This window comes from Oryzias melastigma, linkage group LG24 (genome assembly GCF_002922805.2).
Source record: "Oryzias melastigma strain HK-1 linkage group LG24, ASM292280v2, whole genome shotgun sequence".
Taxonomy (NCBI): Eukaryota; Metazoa; Chordata; class Actinopteri; order Beloniformes; family Adrianichthyidae; genus Oryzias; species Oryzias melastigma.
Window position 1 is genome coordinate 12,036,218 of NC_050535.1, and position 21,538 is coordinate 12,057,755.

Genomic DNA, 21,538 nt, shown 5'->3' on the forward strand with positions numbered 1-21,538 from the left:
CGCACAAACCTGCAGATTATTTTAAATCTAGATATGTGTCCAATTTTTAACTAAAGTTTGTAGGCGATACAATGACTTTTAATTTAATCCTCATTGGAAAAAAATAGATTAAAGGTCCTCCCTCCATCATCAGAAAAATACAAAAGAAAATGATCAAATCACATAAAAACTTTTATTTTTTTCATTTTTTTTTAAGTCATATAACATCCCATTCCAAACTTGTGCAGCTTGTCATATTTGACACTTATATGATTTTAGGGAAAAGTAAAATGTGATAAATGGCCCCTCAGCTGAATATCTGAAATAGCAGGGATAACTGGAGCTGCAGCAAGACTTGTTGAAGCACGCCTCAGAGTATCAGCATTAATTTCAGTAAAGTATTTACATCTCTAACTTTTATATGGATCCTTAAACGCTGATGGGAAAATCAAAACATATTTAGAAGGAGAAAACTCACAAAAATGTAATCTAAATGGGGTTTTTGCGCTTGGACGGTGTATGCCTATGTGGTCACATGGATCATCTTTATCTGAGCTCTGAAGAACAGTGTGTTTAGAAGCTTCACTTCTAAACTTTGATAAGCATGGTGCTCAGAGATGAGCAGAGGGCTTTGTGTCTCTTTATCTCTGACACCCAGAATTCCTCAGTCTGGAAATAGAAGCCAGAGAGGTTTGTGTTCAGCAACAAGTTATGGACCTTTTGGTTTGTAGTCGCCCTCTGTGCTACAATTTTCAGTTAAACTGCGGAAAGTCCTGCATTAAACCTAATTAACAGAGAATTTTTATTTTGTTTATGTAATTCCCGATGTAAATGTGCTAAGTAACTGTTGGAGTTTGCACAGATACTCTTGCATTGACACTGTCTGGCAATGTGGACCTCCAAATGACATTCTTTCCTCTTTTCTTGCAAATGTGCAATAGTGAAAGACTTAATCAAAGTTACATCTTAGGTTTTTGAAAGGGACATACTTGTGATTCCAGGAAATGATTGCAGACTAAGCAGTATTCTTTTTTTTCTTGATTTTGTACAAAAAAAAAAAAAACAGTTTACGGTCTTGTTGAAAAACCCTGTGGATTATCATATGCTAATATGCTCTAGAATTTGGTAAAATGTCGAAGTGCATTTTTTTTAAATTTCTTTCAGAACTCCTTTCTGATAATGGTTACAAAAAAACTTTCCATCATAAAGAAGATCTTTCATTCCCAGGATGCAGCAGATCTTTCAAAAACAACAATTCAACTTAATAGACACAAAAATGTCTATGTTCTTGGAGCACAACCCATTTGAAGTTGTGGATGTAGAATTGATACCAAACACTTTGAAGAACTTTACACATGAAGATAAATGTTTTGTAAATGACAACAAACCTTTGTTGTGTTTTTACACCAGTTGAGCTTAACTGGATAATTATTTTGTTTCAAAAAGGAATTCCCTTATTCCTTATCTTAAGATTAATGTTCGCTATGTTAAAATATTTTTGTTGATGTTGATTATGTTTCAGTGGCGGGCCGTGCATTTCACACCTAGGCCTTCAGTAGTGCTCCATCTGAATCAACCCAACCCTCAATAACTATTTTATGGCAATAAAACTTCTAGTGCAGGTACAGCTGCCACACACACACCAAAAGCATAAAAAATAACCTGATAAAATTTCAATATTATGTAGGGAGATAGCAAAATTTTACTCACCAAAAATCCAGATTATTTAAACACAAAATCCATCCTTTCTATCCTCAAGAAGATTTCGATCACTCTGTCGTGCAGAAGCCGTGCGTTTCGCAGATAGAAAGTGTTCCGTGGCTGTGATAAGCTGGAAATTGTTCTGGTATTCCTGAAGCCTCTCGTGGTCCAGGAGGGAGACAAACATCAGTTTTTGTGATCGATCAAGGTCTGTGTCTGGAAAATAATATTTGCGCGAGGATTTTGCGCTGCACGCGCCCGCGGTGCGTTCAGGAGCCTCGTAGATTTCAGCTTCACTCCCGCTCAATGGAGTCACGGAACTGCTTTACCCGTGCCAGACAAAACTGTGCCACAACTTTACCCAGACATTCATTTTCCACCAAAAATCAGACGATGAGACGCTTTCCACTGGTAACATCTTCAAACCTGACACGCCGCTCCTCGGCACCTGTGTCCGTCAGCAGAACCAGAGCGAGCTGCGAGCTATCCAATCAAAGCTCGTGAAAATCCTGACGTTTCCGTGGGCCTTCTAGCTGGCCTAGCACGTGGTCTCCTCCAGATCTGATTGGTTGAAGCAACAGTTTGGTCGACAATTATTGTATGCTACAGGGCCCGCAAAACTGATTGTGAAGGCCTCCGGGCAGATTTCTTTGACCCTAGCAACAAATGGTGCTGCAATGTGATTGGTTAATGCTTAAATAGGAAAATACACGTCTGGAAGCAGCGCAGCCAGGGAGACAGCAATGAAAGGACGAAGACAGAGCATTTGGAATTATAGAATACGTATTCACGGAAATAAATCATAATTCATATCAGTCTGTGATTCAGATATTTTTAGGCCAGCAGAGAAGGCCTTGCAGGCCCTGACGGCCCGCCACTGTTATGTTTATTAAGTAGTGGTAAATAATTAATTATTTATTGTTGATTAATCCCCAAATCCACATGGCATTTCAAAATTATTAAATATTTATTTGCATTTTTTACAGAAACATTTTGAATGACGTTAAGGTCCACAATAAGAGACAATCATTCGTTGGACATTTACCATGTTTCAGTTTGTAAAGAATAACATTAGATGTAAAAAAAACAAACAAACAAAAACAAAACAAACAACAACAAAAAAACATTAAAGTTTACAAAAAAAATCTTGTTCAAACAAATTAAACAAAATCATCTCATGATGGAAGCCAAAAAAGGAATATATATATATAGTAACCACTGAAGTAAATGGGAGGTCAGTCCCTCAGACAACGAACTTAACACATTCGGACTAAAAATTGTTTTATACTAGATTTAGTTCTTTCTGTTAAATAGAATATCATACAATAATGTGCATTTGTTAAAATTAGTCTGTCAATGTTTTTAATACTGATACTCAGGTGAATGATTAGCAAAACTTTAAAAAAGAAAATCTTCATAATTAAGGATCTATATCTGCTAATAAAAAAATATGTGAGCCGACGGAATTTTTTAAAGTCATTTTGGGTTTTTTCTTTTGTGATTTTACCCTAAGTCTATTAAAAAGACATGGATGATTTTACGATAATATGCTTTGTATTGTTCATATTATTAATTTCAATAAAAAAAGCTCTAACATTTAGATCCATAATGTTACAGTTTATAATATATAACAGGAGGTCAAAGGTTAGAGCTCAAGAGTGCAGTACAAGTAAACATGTTGACTTTAATCTTGTATTTCTTCCTTTTATCTCCCAAGTAACAGGTGTGTTTATAGATAATACCAGGTGCTTCAAGTTAAATAAATCGTTCTGCAGAAAGTCAAAGTTAACAGCGCAATGAATGGCTTTAACCCCAACTGTCTCAACTTTCCTAGCCTTTCTAAGCACGAAGTTTAGAATATGTTCAAGAACAAACTCATGTAAAGAAATGACCACACCTGTTTGTGACGCGCATTCAAGGACATCCTAAATGCAGTTGAGGAAATGGTTGTGGAAATTTGCATATCTACACGTGAACCCGAGAATTTTAAACGCAGAAGCCTGAAACGCTTGTTTACACATGTTTACATAGTCTTTTCATTGGAAGTGATCACTTGAGAACTCAGCTTAAACCCAGGTGGCCGTCACAGATGTTCTCCCTTTACTCGGATCATTGTTTTCTGGGAGAATCCCAGGTTACTTTTAGCTAGTTTTTGAACGAATCATAACAATTAAACCAGATAAGTCCCAGGAAGGATCTCAGTTATAATCCAGATTGGAGTCCATTGTGCTTTTATGCGCTGCAGAGTGACATTCGTTTACGGCACTGCTCCACTAGGGGCACCAAGACTCTGGGCGGACCGGACTGCAGCAGGAATGGGTGCTCAAGCAAGTCGTTGGCGCTGCTCCGCTTCAGAGTATCACGAGTTAACATGCAGTCCAGGAAATCCTTCAGCACCGGCGACACCTACACACAAATGCAGCAACATCTTCAGGAAACTCTTAAACAACAACACAATCTTGTATTTGTGCTGCTTACCTTGTGAAAGTTTTTGACGCTTGGCGCTGCCTCATCTCTCAGTTTCTTCATGGCAATGATGGGCGTGTCACTGAAGTATGGTGGCTCCCCATCCACCATTTCCACCACCATGATGCCTAGAGACCAGATATCCACCTGAAAAAGAAGGAGATTGTCAGACTTCTAGTCTCTAAATAGGGATACCCACCATGTAAACCCAGGCATGGAAAGCTGATAAATATTTATTCCAACTTCAGTTACTGCACAGTTATACAGAATTATTACTGATCTTACTCATCTTACCCTTCATTAAGATACATAAAGATGAACGCAACATCTATTTTTTCCCAATTCCTGCTTAGACATCAGATCTTTAATCCTTGAAATATTTTGAAGATGATAGTAGAATGATTTTGACTCTGCCTTAATGTCGTTATCAAAATGTATCTGATTGCAATACTACACAAATGTTTCTGGCCTGGTTGGATGTTTTAAGGTGAATAGATAGAAGTTTTATAGTGATATCCAACCATTTTTCTTTAGCCAAGACTTTAGATAAAGTTTTTTTTTTGTCTGTAGCAAAATCCAATACTGTTTTCCACAACCTGTTGGCCACATTTGCAACCTCTTCAATGCAAACACTTTAATGCTCTGTCCATGCACAGTTTCAATGTTCTCACCTCTGTACCATACATAATTTTAGATATCACTTCTGGAGCCATCCAGTATGGAGTCCCAACCAGAGACTTCCTCTTGGGTATGTCTGTGTTTATCTGAGCGCAAAAGCCAAAGTCTGAGATCTTTACCTGGACCAAAGTGACAGAAAAGAAAAAGAGGGAATTTGTTATTTCTATGTAACGTCACCTTTACATGTGAAAAAAACTATAAAGTCTACATCTCATTGTTGACAGTTGTATAAAAATACTGGCATGATTTATCCATGGAGTTAAAAATGAAAAAAAAGTTAAAAAAAAAAAAGTTTTGTTTTCAAACTTTCATTTGAATGTAGAGATATTTTTCAACAATAATTTTAAAAAGTTATGAACACAAAACTGGAATTCTCGGTTTTGCTATGCAGGAACTAGTTTTTCACGAATAGACCTGTAAGACTTCTGAAAAAAAAAATTCCCAGAGAAGAAACCAACCTCACTCAAATTTTTTGGAATCTTTTGGCATTTTTTTTACACTCCATGGAAATGAAAATAAATCTGAGATTCTCGTTTAACTTCATTCTTTGGTTTGATAAACAAGTCTTGCACAAACAGTCAGGGAAGCACATTTTGTTGGTATTTGTTACCATGAATGTCACAACAGTTAACACTGTCAACAACATTGTAAGATGTTGCACGCTGTTAAAACAGAAGCAAAAAACAATGAAGAACTTTGACCACCTTAGATGTGTCTGAATTGTGACTAATCATGATACACGATGGAAAACAGAAGATTAAAGCTTTGTTTGGAATTGTGTTGCTTTTGTTTGTGTTTAGACGAGCTGCATCATTCAGAATTTCACTGCAAACTCCAACGACACAATTTTAATGCAAGCTTACTTAGATTACTTCTGTGCCAACTTTTGCCCAGTGAATTCTAAATGATTTAAAGACTTGTATTTTAAAGGACTTCTACCAAATCTAATCTGCTGTGTCAAACCCTTTCCTTTATTCTTTAGTGGGTATTTCCTTAAGGCCTAAAGTGGGTTTTAAAGTACATAAAAAGATTTTTTCCGTCATCTTATATCCATTTGGTTCAGCAGACACAACTATTAGCATTATCCTTCCATGACAACAGAAGGTGATGGAAGTGAAATACACAAAGTGCTTAGCATATCCATCTACTTGTCACATGTAAAAGAAAGAATGGTGAATTTTATTTAAAACCTTTTTGTTGTTTTGTAAATTGCAGGAGGGTGGCTCCAACAGATCTTCTAACTTGAAGCTGTCCTGCCAAACGTCCTGTTTTTGGAAGGTTGTTGAGGAGGATGGACCAAGCTCAACATGACTGTCTGACTTTGGCTTTTGGGTAGAATCCAATAGCTGACATCAGAGATGATCCATGAACTCTATAGACCTATGTACTTGTGAGGTTATACACAACATTCAGTTGTATGACTAGCAAGGGGTCTGCAAGTTACTACAATAATTTAGTCATTAGGGCCTGTTTCTCTCTGACCAAAACCTAGTTGGAGTCCAAGACCTCACTTCACCCTTTAACCCTTTGTCACTGGAGTTTTAGCTTCAAAGGTAGAATCCGCTTAAATTATGGATTGTAATTCTAGCGAATTATGAAGTGGAGCAAAGCAGCCTTGCACTGATGTAGAACACTTTACGTCAGTGAAGTGTTCATGCAATTAATGTAAATCAGCTGATTGTGTCATAGAGAAAAGCAAAACCGATATAAAAAGCCAACTTTTTCCAGGTCAGAATCAACTGATTCATGTTGATTGTGTTAACGGTTAAAGAGCTACAATTTGTCAAAGGGTATGCATTATTTAGGTGTCACCGGCAACATCTCTGGTCGTAAATGTTAATAAAAAAGTGCAACACTGCTTTGTATTTATGATAATATCTATAAATAGGTTACGTTTTTTTCACAAATTAAAACTTTCATTTTCCAAACTTGTTTAATTCCCTTCGAGGTAATGAGGTTGTTGGAGCCTATCCCAGTTACTGTTGGGCAAATGCAGGATACACCCTGGGAAGGGCATCAGTCTGTCACAAGGCCACTCAACCACAAACATCTCCTCAAAAGGGACCATTTAGAGTCACTTATCAACCTATGAAGCCTGTTTTTGGACTGTGGGAATCCGGAGTGCCCACAGAAAACTCACACAAGCATAAGGATAACATGCAAACTCCACACAGAAAGGACCAAGCCGGATTTAAACCAGCTGTGGGGTGAGAGTACTAGCCACTACACTTTTCATAAAAAGGAATTGTTTAAACTTTTACGTTTAAGGCGTAACTTAATGAGTCATCCATGCTAAATCTCCTGCATCTTTCTGAACCTGTTCATTTGTCTTTTATTAAATTACCAGGTTTAAGAGCTGAACCAACAAATACAAATGTTCCTTATTAGAAGTCAGTCTCAAGCTGTTCCGGAACACAAATGAGTGGTCCAGGTTGAGCACCAGGCCCCTTTTGAGGCTCACACTCCTTACCCTTCCATCCAGTGTGAGAAGAATGGAGTCACTCTTGATGTCTCTGTGGATAACCCCCTCAGAGTGGAGGTAAGACAGAGCCTGCAGAACGCCCTCACAAACTGTTGCTATCTGTTCCTCATTCAACCTGAAGATCATTAAAAATATGTCAAGTCTTGAAAAATCTACAGGATATAAGATGATGTCTCCTTTACCTTGTCTCACTGATGATCTGAGTTAGAGCACCGCCCTGCAAGTATTCCATGATGACCCAAAGCTCTTCCTCCACCAACGCGCTGCGGAACATGTCCACCACATTCGGGTGTCGGTAGTCTCTCATGATTACTACCTACAACAACAAAAAAAGTGGAATCTAAACATCAACAGTTTGGTTTCCAAAAAGATGACTTTTGATGAATTGACGCCCCTTCCACCTCGCCTGTACCTCATTGAAGAGCAGCTCTCTGCGCTGCTGCTTTCTCAGATCCATCATCTTCACCGCCACCTGCCGTCCACTCTGCCTTTCCCGGGCAATGCACACCACCCCAGTGGACCCCTCGCCAATTTTCACAAAGCTTTCCAGACCTAACCGCGGGTCGCCAGGGTCCACCACCATCTGTAATGCTGCCTTGAACTGCTCATGTGTAACCCTTTGAGAACCTTCTTCAGGTCTTTTATTTGGGGTGGACGAGGCAAGACATGGTGGCGGGCTGGAAGCAGAGAAGCGGGGCTGTGGGGGACTACTCATGCTGTTTGCCTCAGGCAGCAGAGGGTGAGGCGATTGGGAGGGCATCTGGTAAAAGCATAAAGATCAAATCTGTTATTTTTCTTTTTGGAAAAAACTAAACTTTTTATTTACTTAATATGTGCATAAAATCTGATAGGACTATGGATCAACCTCTTGAGTTTGCTCATCAATAAAATACAGAACTGGTTTGATAATCTGACATCTTACCTTAAAGTCATAGGAAGAATGGGGTCTTCTTGGGGTTTTTGTAGAAGACGATAGGAGGTCTGGCAGCTGATTCTCTCCAGTTTTTGATCTCAGGTGAACATTGTTGGCCTCTAACGCCTGTGTGCCGTACAAACAGGAGTTCGGCCTTTGTCTACACCCTGCCACCTCCCTGTGAGCATACTGCTCAGCCACGCCATCAGTCTGCTGAGGTGAGAGGGGTGTGGCTTCAGAGATGGAGCCAACCTGGTAGGTGGATTTAGATTTCAGTAGTGCTCCATTCAGTCTGGGGCTACCACTCTCACTGCGTACTTGGCGAATCCTGTCCTGCCAGTACGTGGGGCTCTCGCTGGTCTTCACGCTGTTGCTCCGGCGACTAGTCTCTTTGTAAAGGTACAGCTCATCCTCCGGCATTTCAGACAGGCGGCCCATCGACTGCGCTCGTTTCCGTGCCGAGGGGCTACTGCGTCGCAGGGAGTTGGAGTTGGTGACGGACAGGCGGCTCATTTCGGAGATCATGTGACTTATGTAGTCGCCATGGCCGATGAAGCTGCCACGGACTATTCTCTGCAAATATAAAACCAAAGGCTGTCATGGCACACGACCAAAGCATAGGCAACTTTAACAAAGACAATGTTGGGTTCCAGAGAATCAGTTAGTCAAAGATGGAAACCAAGGAATGATAAAACTAATAAAGATACCAGCATGAAGACGGTGTCCATCATGTTTGGACATCCAGGTAACATCATGACTTACCAAAAAACTAACTAGAAAAAGTTAACGAATAATTTAAAGTTGAGTCTTGTTTGGATTTCTTCTAAATTTCTATCAGCATCTAACCAGAGCAGTACAAGTTTTCCACGGTTAAAAAAAATCTAAAGCCAGGTCACTCAACCCCGATCCTCCCTGTTTTCCAGATCTCCCTGCCTGCTTGCTGCTTATGGATCAGGTGTGATCAAGGCGGAAACTTGTGAGACAGACAGAAGTGGTGCAGGGAAAGAGATCTGGAGGATCAGGGTTGGGCAGCTCTGACTTATACGGTTCCTTGAGTCAAAAAGTTCCAGGCCTGAACAGTGAACTCTGGTGTAGTGTGTTTGTGAGTTAACAATGCGATGAGTGCCACATGATACCTGTGTGATTCTGTGTCAAACAATTCCGCAAAGGAGGGACGCAGACAACTAGAAGAGAGAACTTCAGCTCATCACCTCCTCTTTCAATATCAGTCAGTAGATTTGCCTTTCTTGCCGAATAAGGGAATACCGCTGTAACATTACTGCAGGGACACCAAAAGGATGAGGGCAAGAGAAAAGTGGGACAGCCCAGACGGGTTTTTTGGAACATTCCACATGCATCCATTCATTTACAAACACAATTATTCTATAGTCTATCCTGGTCACCCAGCTACTGTTAGGTGAGAGCGGTTCATAACAGGGCTTGAAGCAAACCAGGTGATGTTGCAGTTTCTCACACTGAAGACAGGTGTCAGAGGGTAGCAACTTCCCATTGACTCTGACGTTAACAAGTCAAATAATAAATCAGACTGGAGAAATGAACAATTTTAAAAACATTTGAATGCTTTTTGCTTTATTTACTGCTCACAACAACTGGATGGAGGGGAGCATTTTGATTATTAATCTTTGCAATTTTTTTTATCTGCTCATATTATGAATATTTTAGTAATGGCATGTGAATGAACTCATAGGTGGATCCATGAGGTTGAAACTAATCTTTGTATCACCTAACTGCTATTTTGGGCTTGTTGCTGGGTTGGGCTGAGTAAACTCCAGTCAATTCAAGCTTTTATTTTGATGTCATGTCCAGTGTTGAAACATTGCATAATTTATTGTCTGAACTAATGACACAACATGGAAATTCAAGCAAGACCTGTAACTACTCAGACTCCCCAAAACCAGCAGAGAAGTGAAGCTTTGTTACCCTTTGTGCTCTTTTTCGGTGGTATTCCATCAGATAATTTATTTAACCTGGCAAGTTTGTGATGATTAAAACATATTCATTTTGTTTCTCTTCAAAATAAAATGTCTATTCTCTTACAAATCATAACCAGAACTTCTTAAATTGGATCCGGACACAATCCAAACTGCTCATGAATAGGAAATGAACAACTGAGATTCAACATCTAACCTTTCTGGGTCCAAGTTCAATGTTTGTGATCATGGAGGGGTCCACCAGGGGGCGTGGCCTCTTCAGGTTGTCGATGATGCTCTGCCACTGCAGCGGCAGACCCACGTAGCGCCCTGTGGCGGCATCAAACGACGTGTGAAAGCAATGCTGGAAGTCCTTGGGGGATGATATCTCCACCCGGTGTTTCTTCTTCCTGCGCCGGAACATTGCCTCGGTAATGCAGCGGGGGCAGCCGGATGATGAGATCTGAGAGAAGCAACAGCAAAAGTCGAACTGGTCAGAGGGAAACATGACTGCAGGAGGAGAAAGGAGCACATAGACACTCTGTGGGAGTCAGAACACTGACAGCTCCTCTTCCTGCTCAAGTAACTCACCTGAAACAGTCACATGTGTTTCTCCTCCCCTTTCAGACTAAAACTGACCTAACAGCCCAGGTGAGAGCTTACCTGTCTGCATTAGTGTTAATCTGAGTCTGGCTTGGCCACAAAAAAAAAAAAAAAAAGAAAAAACTTTGTCAACAAAATGAGGAAAAAAAACTGTCTGTCTTCCTGGAATTCAGAAACATTGATATTTAGTGTATTTTTCTGTAAATCTGTAAGAAAATATACATAATGTTGCAAAAATGAGGGTAATATTCAACTTAAAAATAAAACTTTTAAACGTGCAATTAATTTGCCCATTTTGTAATTATTTCACCACTTTAATTGTAATTGTAAAATGTCTTTTAGAGATGCATCAAGTCAATAGGAACAGTTTGTGGGGGGAAAAGTATTCCAATCATTTTTGTTTGATAAAATACATATTTTCATCCCAGGAATAATAACTACTCTTCCTACAAGCCCGAAACAAACCACTATTCAAAAATAAAAGGAAGACAAAATAGTTTTATTTGTGTTCCTCTTAAATGAGGTCACAGTAAATCAATTTTTTTTTTTTAGAATTTGAGTAAGTGTTCACTTGATGGTGTTTTAAAAATTTGATTTTGATTGCCATATGAGTGTATGAAACAAAACCAGCCCACTGGGTAATTCCATCCGGCCCTCCAGATCATTTTATTTTATTGCTATTAATGCCCCGATGTTATCTTATGCTCATTTCTAACCTGTACAATTTTGACAAAAAATATTTTTATGGAGAGTAAAAGTGAAAAGTTATTTAAGGTTTAAGTAAAAATTAATTTTAAAGTGGGAATGGGGCATGCTGAAGTTTGCTCCACACCCCCAAAATATGTTTCTAAATCTGCAACTAACCAAGACAAAATACAGTTTGAGGCTCCACCCACCTGCCAGTCACAAACCATGCAAATGGATGTGTAGAAAAATGGTTGTAAAAACATCCAATTTATCCTCCCACCCATTCTAGAGTTCTCATAAAAATTAAAGCAAGAAAACTCTTAGAAACCACTAAATCCCTTTCAGGATTGCTGGAGCGTAGTGTTGGTTAATAGCGGGGTTCACCCCGAACAGGTCGTCAGTCTGTCACAAAGCCACACACTCACATGCACGCCTTTAGGAAGAATTTAGAGTCTCCAATTAATCTACAGTGCATGTTTTTGGACTGTGAGAGAAAGCCAGAGAGCCTGGAAAAAACCCACACATGCGGGGAGAACATGCGGACTCCACACAGAGAGGCCTTCTCACTGTGGGGCTAGAGCGCTAACCACTGCTACAAAGTCTAGCACAACAGAAACCATTAGTAAAAATATATATATATAAAACTATAAACTACTTAGATTTATTTTAGAGTTAAAATTTCCCTTAAAAAATGATAGTCAGTAGTTTTATACTGAAACCAGCCACTAGTGGTCATCTGAGGAACTGCAACATTTGGAACAAATTAGGCTTTGATATTTCATTATGTAGTTTTAGAGCCCATCAATAGTTCCATTATCACTGAAACTACAACCATTCTTGTAATGCTCTGGCATAGGCAACAGTGGAATGCAAACAATGATGGGATTTCCCCATGCTAGAATTCATGCAAGTTCATTTGTTTACAAAATAAAAGCCTCATATCACTTAACTTTACCCAGAATCCTTTTTTTCAGTACTTTAAATACATCCGTCTTCCTTTTCCAGCTGATCCTGAGTTAGGAATCACATGATGATGATGTTACACAAAGATGTGATGAGAACTAGCCTAAGATCAAAGTAATTCAACTCAATCTGAGGGGCTGTTAAATCCTCAACCAATCAGCAGGGAGAGTGCTTTCCAACACAATCAGCATCACCCCAGTTCATATCTTCAAAGGTTAAACTGAGATTTCCTAATTGTTTTAATGAACCCAAAAAAATAATTCTAGAAATAAAATGTTTCAAAAGTACTCCCTTTTAATTCTTTTTATAAACCCTGAAACAGAGTTTCACCTTAAGACCATTACAGGAACTCACTCTCATTAAGTCTAAAACGTTATTTCTCTGATTCAAACTCTCAACTGCTAAGTCTCACCTGTGTCCTGATGGAGTCCTTCACCTGAGGTCTAGATGTGCTCAATCAATCTTGTCCTGGAACAAAAACAAAACAAAGATACAGTACAGCTCCATCTGCTTGTACCATAACAAGTTCTCCTCCTCCTTCTTTAGCTGACCGGATCGTATTAAGCTGCATCCTCTTCCACTCCCACTGAGCAAACAGAGATGGAGGAAGGAGAGCCACATCTTAAGTTAAGTGTGAGGTCAAAGTCAAACATGAGTGATGAAGAGTCTGGCAGGAGACTGTCTGTCCCTTTACAAGGATTTGGGGAATTGAATGTAAAATATATGTTACTGCTTTTACTTTGTTAACCTTACAAACATTTTATGATTAAATCTTGCTAAAAAATTGCATATTATATTTGCTTATGGCAAGTTTTATGCTGTTGTGAGTAAACACAAAATCAGATGTTTGCTGTCTGTAGCAAAGTTTGAGAAGTAGGCTTTTGCTAGCTGCTCTTATTTTGAAATGTGACTGTAAAACACAGCTTCCCTTTCAGTAAAAGCTACTTTAGGGTCAAGCTCAAATGTCAAATGTTGGATCCAGATGGACAAAGCCTCCCCTTTGCCGGTCAGTACCAGAGTAACTGAAGTCAGCAGGAGTTGTTCCTCAGCTTTAAACCCTTTAACACCTGAAGTGTCACTGGTGACACCTAATAAACACACACTTTTTAACATACGATAACCTTTTGACCATTTATATGACCAACATAATTCCAGTGGATTCTAGAGAGGAGAAAAGCAGCAGAATTACACTGGTCGCCTGGATGATACAAGTGCTACAAGAAGTCAAAGAACATCTACACAGGAGTCAAAACTCTGGTGTTAAAGGGTTAATCCAGGCATACCCTGACTTCTACCAACAAATCAGTTGGCGATGAAGGATTCCACCAAACATGGACCACTTTATGTGGTGTTTGTGGATCACATAAAGTGGTCCATGTTTATGGTCCATAAAAGTGTTGATGGAAACCAGGTGTCCAAATCCAGGCCTCTAGACCCAGTGACCCATGTTTTCCAACAAATCTGCCACTGAAGCTCCATATTGGCTAAACACGCAGCATGCCCATTGAAAAAATTAGATGTGCACGAGCGTTTTCACTCTACAGGCTCACCAAATAATTCTTGAAGTTTTGTGCACGCCACCTGTGTGCCCCATACAAGTTTGACAATCCACATCCACCCATAATGGTAGTTGTGACTAAGGTATTATCTGCCAATTGCTAAATCTTTTTCATCCATGTATTTCTCACGCCTATTCTACTCCCCCCCTCTAACTCATCTACACTACTGTCCTTTCTCATATTTCCTTCCTCAGACATCCCAGACACCCTTTTTTGTCTTTCACCCATTTGTCTTCAACATACACTTCCTCCCTCTCTTTCAATGTTAGATACTTTGACGCCTGACGATCGTCATGACACGAGTCCTTGCTATTGTGTCTCTTGGTTTGACGTTTGGCTGCGACTCAGAGGTCTGTACTACATATAACTCACATTGATATCAGGTCACATGACTGACATAAAGCTAAACCGTAAGTGCCATAATTAGACCGGATTAAGACCCAGTGGATTTACTGTCTGAGTGACTTCTAGTTTCTGAGTAGAAAGGCCAACAAAAGACACAATAATGTTTGGTGTCTTTCTGTAGTTCAATGAAGTTTTTAGGGATTCTCTGTCTAAAAAGCACAATCAAATCCAGATCTACATTGATTTCATTTAAATTACATATTTATTAAACAGATTCTGAATATTTTCCTTAGATCGAGCAATCAATTTGCCCTTTTCATCAGCTTGAGCCTCAATAGACACAATATTGTATCACAACCAATTTGTTTTTTTACTTAAAATTTGGTGCAGATTTTTCCAGTTTGCGTTTTTTATGTCAGTCTTTCAATCTGGATGTCTAAACATGACGTTTTGATGTTCAGATTAGGAGAAAGGGTTTCAGGCGAGCTCACTGTCTAATAGAAACACAACTCAAAGTCGACAATTGCACCTGCCACACTTCAAGAACACCACCAAGCTCCTGTGTCAGGAGCCTCATTTGTTTTTTTCCCTGACATTCAATATCTGAGTTAAAGTGAAAGAAGCATCCGCCTGGAGGACAGGTGGAGGTGGCCACGGTCTGCACGGGGGACAATAATCTGACCTCTTTTCTCTTCTAAGTGGTCGAAGAAATTTGTAGAACTAGTTTCACATGTTTACACTGTAAATACACCAATCCGGGTGATTTAAAGTCTTCAGACCTTGATGCTGCTGACCTGTGAAGCTCTCCAAAGTTACCAGAGAAGAAATCAGAGATGTTTGGACTACAAACATCAGTCGAGGAGGTCTGGACTTCGAAGTTGGACTTTATTCTCCCATTCATTTATATATTAAGAGAACATTTAATTGTTTTATATGTTTTTAATCAAATACTTTATTTGCCAACAGCTTGTTGGATGTATGTATCGTATTAAATCCTGTCAGGAAGTTTATGTTTGGTCAAAATGCAGACGGCAATGAGAACTTGGACTTGAGATTTGTGTTGAATTTTAGTGTCACATACAAACTTAAGGCTTGACTTGGTTTTATTGAGTCTATATGAGAACCGGACTGAGCTAGTGTGACGTCACTGATAGAAAATTGCGTGCTTCCAGCTCCAAGGAAAGGATCCCAAATTAGTCACCAGTGTTTTGCAATATGGACGTTGCCATGTTGGTACCAGACGTCGTCAGTAAGCCGTGATTGGTCCAAATCACTTTGAGACTATATTTTAATTGTAACCTCTCTGGCCAATCAGGAGTGAGCTTGCTGGAAGGTCACACGCCTACCGCTTAAAAACAACAAAATAATGACTTGAATATCTACAATACATTTAAGATTAGCAAGGACATCTTTTAAAAATGCATCAGAGCAAAAATGGTGATTCTGACAAATAGAATGACTCAGTAATAGCTGTTTATTTCTCAATTTTGGCTTATTGGAGTCAGTGGGAGCTTCCTTTTTGGAACGCCAGGGTGGGGGGTCACTAAGTCCAGTTCTCATATAATACCAAAGCTTTGACTTAACGTTAAGGACTTGTGAAAAATTGTAATTGTTTATTCTCCTTTTTTTAAGCATCAGAAGACCTTTGTTTGGTTTAACTCTAGAGCACTATTGCTGGGTGATTTTCACCCGAGCAAAAGTATTTACATGAATATTGATATTTCTGAGTGTCATGGTCTCTGGGTAAAGTCATATACCGTATGTCCCCGGAATGGGTGGACCAAACATCAAGTTTCCTGTATCATTATTTATTTTTTTAGGATTTTTTTTCTTCTCAAATTTCTCATTTTTCAGCCATTTTCAAGCCTGTTTTTAGCATCTTGCTATGTTTTTTTTTTCATTTCGTTACATAAACCACAGTTAAACAAAACTACCCTTTTGTATCATGTGTTGTCATATTTTGAACTATTTTTTGTGAGAAATACTTTTTATTGGGTATATTATATTGGGTAAAAATGACCTGGAAAAGGTGATGGTGTAACTTTTTATAGTGAAAGTGTTCTAGGATTAAAAGTACCAGCTTTCTTAACAAAACTTTTGCATTGAAAACACAGGAATACCAACTGCTTTGTTATTGGGTCCCTTCAATATCTTAAAAGCAGATATATGACAACACGCAGCAATAAATTAATCATTTTAACAGCAAGTTTTAAAAATTAATTTGAGCTTAAATGCAAAGACTTGAGCGTTGACTTGGATTTGCCTAAGAGGTGACATGTGAGCATTCCTCCTTGTTGCAAAATTTCTGCAGAATCTGTGACTAAAATGATCATAAAGGGTTTCTACACTTCAGTTCACACTACACTTCATTAGAACAAATGTAATTTATGATCAAAGAAATGGATACTTTATTAAAACTACCAGGAGCTGATTACATTTGATTTAAATACTTATTAATCAGTTGTTTACTATGTTTTGGGTAGAGTTTGTAAAAAAAAACTGGACAATTTTTGGAATTTTGATTTTTTGGGGGGGCTATAAAAACTGAAAAATATAATTTACTTTAAAAACTCTGTTTTCTTTTCTGTGTTTTCTCTGTTTTCCATGTAAGAATTGGAGGTGCAGTGTCTTCATTTTGATTGAGATTTGGTAAAAACACTGCCCAATTTGGTTAAATTTTACTTTAAAATTCAATATATCCATGTTTACCCAACTATATTGTTACTACGGTTCAATTAAAAATAAAAATAAAATAGTGGTGTGTTCAGTTTATCTGCTGGCTGCAGAGGATGAAATGTGCTGACTGGGAGATTGTTTATCAGCTCCAGATCAGGTGTGTGTTTTTAGGGCGTGACGCTCCAACATACCTGAGGATTCAAACACGGCATGACCAGACAGCTCCAGCGTGACTCCTCATGTCTTACAGTAAACCTCCCGGGAATCAGACTCACCGCCGTCTGCACCAGCATCTCACTGGGACCCCAAATCAGTGGTTACTATGACAACAGTCCCCTTTCTAAAGCGAGAAGCTTAGAACGCAATAGTAACAGGTGAAAATTATTTTTTTTAAATTGTGTTTTTGGTATAAAACTAAGCAGAACTGCATTTTATTCAGTGATGGTTCACCTGAACCAAAGAGCTTTGATGTATCATATATTAGCTTTAAATTGCATCAACCCAGACTAAAGCATATGTGGAGGCAATAAGGTGCCAAAAAAAGGAGCAGAAAAGGAAACAAAGGAAAAATTGAACCCGAACACAACATCACTATTATGTGAAAGTTTTAAGCTTCACAAACTTTAATTACGCAATCAAAATAGCTACAAATAAGCCTGAAAAACATTGATCAATTACATATCCATCCATCCATTTTCCTGACCGCTTTGTCCCGTTCGGGGTCGCAGGGGTGCCGGAGCCTAACCCGGCTACTGATGGGCGAAGGCGGGGTACACCCTGGACAGGTCGCCAGTCTGTCACAGGGCCTCAATCACACACACATTCACTCTCACATCCACACCTAGGGGCAATTCAGAGTCACCAATTAACCTATGAAGCATGTTTTTGGACGGTGGGAGGAAGCCGGAGTCCCCGGTGAAAACCCACGCATGCACGGGGAGAACATGCAAACTCCACACAGAAAGGTCCCAGCCGGGATTCGAACCGGAGCCTTCTCGCTGTGAGGTAAGAGTGGCGCAGTGGTTAGCGCTATTGTGTTTTTACAATAATGTAAAACAGTGAAAATTAGGGAAACTATATTTCAAAGCACGTTTTGATCATCTTCAGCAATTGATGAGAAATGTGTAAAAGTGTCAAAAAAGGGAATTTAAATAAGAAATATTATTTTAGGGAATAATTTGAGCTGTAATTGATCCCTGAATAACCATTTACGTCATATTTGGCATATGTATTTATGAGGCCCTACCTCATTAGCATGATCCAAACTTTCCTTCAAGACTCACTGAATAAAAATTATATTTTTAATCATTTCTTGTGCCATTTTTCTCATGATTAAAGAGAATTAACCTTAAAATTGCATTTCTGAGTATTCCTTCAAATCGCTCAAAACCAGGAGGAAAAATGATGGAAAAAGTCAGTAGGTGTGACCTAAAAGCTCTCCACTCCACTCCATTCTGATGCTTTATGATGTATACAAATATATTTACAAACGTCTTTTTCGCTGATATCTGACTCAACTGATAGCTCTGATATTGTTTGGCATTTTGGGGTTGTGAGGGGCTGTGGATGATGGGGAGTGTGGGCGTCCTCAACAAAGAGGGAAAATTCTTATGAACTCTGAAGCCGCTCTGCAGAAACTTTGTCCTAGATTACAAAACAGTTTTTTATTTTTTATTTTGGCTTAAAACACTAGAAGTGTAATTACAACTATTTTAAAATAGATCAAAGATGATCAGAGTGGGACTAGCTGCTTTTCTCCACGACAGAATCAGCTGATTCGCATTGATTGCCTAAGGACTTCACTAATGTAAACTGGTGCATATCAGCACAGAGCTGCTTCTGAATTCAATGGAATTTTGATAACTCTGTAAACAATTGAAGAACTACGGTAGTACAAAGAATGTCAACACTGGTGGTAAAATGTTTAAAAAAAACATCTCGCAAACAATAAACTGAGGGTAAAAAAAAGCAGACGTTTGAATCTTTTTGACATTCTAGGAAGGCATGTAATGGATTATATAAGTTCGCTTCCTTCCACTCCCTTTCAAGCGACCTATAATTTGATTTGATCTTATGTCTGACATATCCTTGTACGGATGTAAACCTACTTCTCGCGCTTGTTTGATTGCTTGAAATAAACCATTTCAACTCAATTTTATTTAAATTTCAATTCACAGATGATTCAATAAGAAAGTATCTATTTTAGCCCCTGGTTACACCTCTATGTTTAAAGGGCAGGGATGTCCCTATTTCCTTCATTTGAAGGTGTTTGTTTACTGGTAAACTGTCCTTCCTTGACCCTATAGCAGCTGGATAGGCTCCAGCATCTCTATAACCCAGAATCGAGTTTAGAAAATGAATGGCTGGATGAATCTAAGGAGCCCTTCAGAGTAAAAGCTATAAATGACCACTCCACTGAGTGTCGGACTGAAACAATTTATCATTTAGTGCTTTATTATGAGTGTGGCCATTTTTGCTGACAATGCAACAATTATGCACAAAAAGGTTCTTTGAATCAACTTTAAAAGTGAGAATTGTCATGATGACGCCCTTAAAAAACTGCTGTCTTAGTCATATTCTTGTTAACACACTTCGCTTGACTCATATTTTATGTATCAACCAGGCTGACCTGGAGGTTTGCTTTAGGAAAAACATAAAGAGCAGCTCCTGCAGTTAGAATTCTTCCTATTTATTTTGCCGTTTGGCTCCAAAAAAAAAAAAAACTGTCATAAAATTGTCTTCCAAAACAAATAAAGCAACAGCAGCGTCTCTCACCTCCCTTCCTTCAGTCATGATGTCTGGAAAGCCTGAAACTGCGTCTCCACGTCCACCTTTATGCATCTGACCTAAAATCTCACCTGCAGCCACCTGGGAGGCTTTTCAAGAAACCAAAAACTAAACAAAAACTCCACTTTTGGCTCAACCTCTGATCTCCTTTTGGACATTTTCAGATCTGTCTACTAAAATCCTCCTCTAAAAGGTTCTGATCCAGTCCAGAACCTCAGGTTGATGTTAGAATCTGTCAAAGCTTCATTGAGTTTGTACTCACCTGGTCACAGAGACCACGCTCTCCTCTGACTCCTGCTTTCCTCTGCTCCTCCACTCATCCCTCCGTCTCCCTCCCCCCACATCGCTCCTCCCCGCCTCACCTGGTTCCAGCTGGAAGGAGGTGAAGCTTGTGTTGACGTCTCAATCCACAGTCACACTTATCAGCAGAGTCAGCGCTGCAGGCCTTCTCCAGGCGACTCCCCCCTGAGGTCAGATCTTCTGGAAGACACTTTTTTTTTAAAAGGTCGTGAATTCTAAAAAGCTTTAAAAACTGGAATTGCAGATCAGAATCAGACTCGAACGCCTCCCTTCAGGCAGCGGTGGAGGAACAAAGATGGGGAGGAGGTGCCTCCCTCTCTGCAGGCTGCAGCACGTCTGCCGCTCTCCTCAAGCTTAACTCGACATGACTCAACAACCAGACTGCACTCGCTTAACCCCCACCTCCGCACGCTGGATCCAGCACGCCACTGGTGGAACGCTACGTTCACTTCATCTCAACCTTTTAGAATTTTGTTAAATTTTCACAAACTTTCACTATTTTTAATTCAATTTTAGACTTGTTCATTGAACTTCATCAGAAATTGCCTCACATTTTACAGCCAAAACCATGATTCCTCCGCCACCATGCTTCACAGTTTTAGCTTACGCAAAACATATTTTGATGAACCCGGTACATTTCCTAATCACATCAGTCATCTACAATGACATGATTGATGCATCAGTGTAGTTTTCATTCAAAATGTTATTTAATTTTATTTTCAAAAAGGTTATTAAATGTTACTTTTATGGCTTAAAACAAACATAAGAGTTCAAACACGTAATTGTTATACATCTTGAAATAAATCTTTGGAGGACTGTAAATATTTTAAGGCAGGATTCTGTAACCTTTAACTCTTAAAGATCTATTCAGTTCGTATTTTAACTGATTTTTCACAAAATCAGACCTCACCCTTTAGAAACACAAGACACTGATATGTATTCATGTTATTAATATTTATAAAACATGTATAAACTGTTTTTGGCACAAATAAAACATAGATGCCATTTTAAAATGGTTTAAAAGTTTTGACAAAGATTTTTGTGGCTTTCTTTCAAAATAAAAGACACTGCGTCACACAGGATCATCACGGTGCAGCAGATGTAGTAGTAGGTTGTGTGAAGTCTGCAATAAAAAAAAAAAAGTTCACTGACCCTTTTTGATGCTTTCCAAACAGAAATTCATCAATCTAACTCCATTAAATTGAATTGTAAAACACTTTACTCTATTATTTGAATAATAAAAAAAGGAAAATTCTTGAATGTGTTAAAAAAGTATCTGGTGTGTCTCTAAATATGAATTGTAACTGTGCTGAGTCAGTTCCTAATGATTTTCTGTGATCTTTTTTTATTTATTCATTTTTATTTTCCATTCCCACTCTTGATCTTTGATATAAAAACCCTAAAAATGTTTGATTTCAGTGACAAAAGACAGCAAAAATAAGGTTTATTTCAGAAATAAGGTTTATTT

At 38.8% G+C, this 21,538-nt stretch overlaps 1 protein-coding gene across 3 annotated transcripts; it reads right to left on the bottom strand.

Moving 5' to 3' along the window:
• Positions 1 to 2,628: 2,628 nt before the first annotated feature.
• Positions 2,629 to 20,648, bottom strand: LOC112158041 (serine/threonine-protein kinase PAK 6). 3 transcript variants are annotated; one of them, XM_036210505.1, is made up of 10 exons: positions 20,133 to 20,648; positions 12,816 to 12,871; positions 10,368 to 10,613; positions 8,229 to 8,792; positions 7,719 to 8,066; positions 7,489 to 7,622; positions 7,295 to 7,421; positions 4,818 to 4,943; positions 4,159 to 4,293; positions 2,629 to 4,086 (listed from the first exon to the last, which is right to left on the bottom strand). In XM_036210505.1, exons 3-10 carry the CDS (start codon positions 10,572 to 10,574, stop codon positions 3,913 to 3,915), a joined length of 1,815 nt encoding a protein of 604 aa, XP_036066398.1. In that variant the 5' UTR covers positions 10,575 to 10,613; positions 12,816 to 12,871; positions 20,133 to 20,648; the 3' UTR covers positions 2,629 to 3,912. The 3 variants fall into 3 exon arrangements, with proteins under 3 accessions (XP_036066398.1, XP_024146980.1, XP_036066397.1); XM_024291212.2 differs by having other exon boundaries at positions 20,033 to 20,648; XM_036210504.1 differs by lacking the exons at positions 12,816 to 12,871; positions 20,133 to 20,648 and having other exon boundaries at positions 10,368 to 11,471.
• Positions 20,649 to 21,538: the final 890 nt, after the last annotated feature.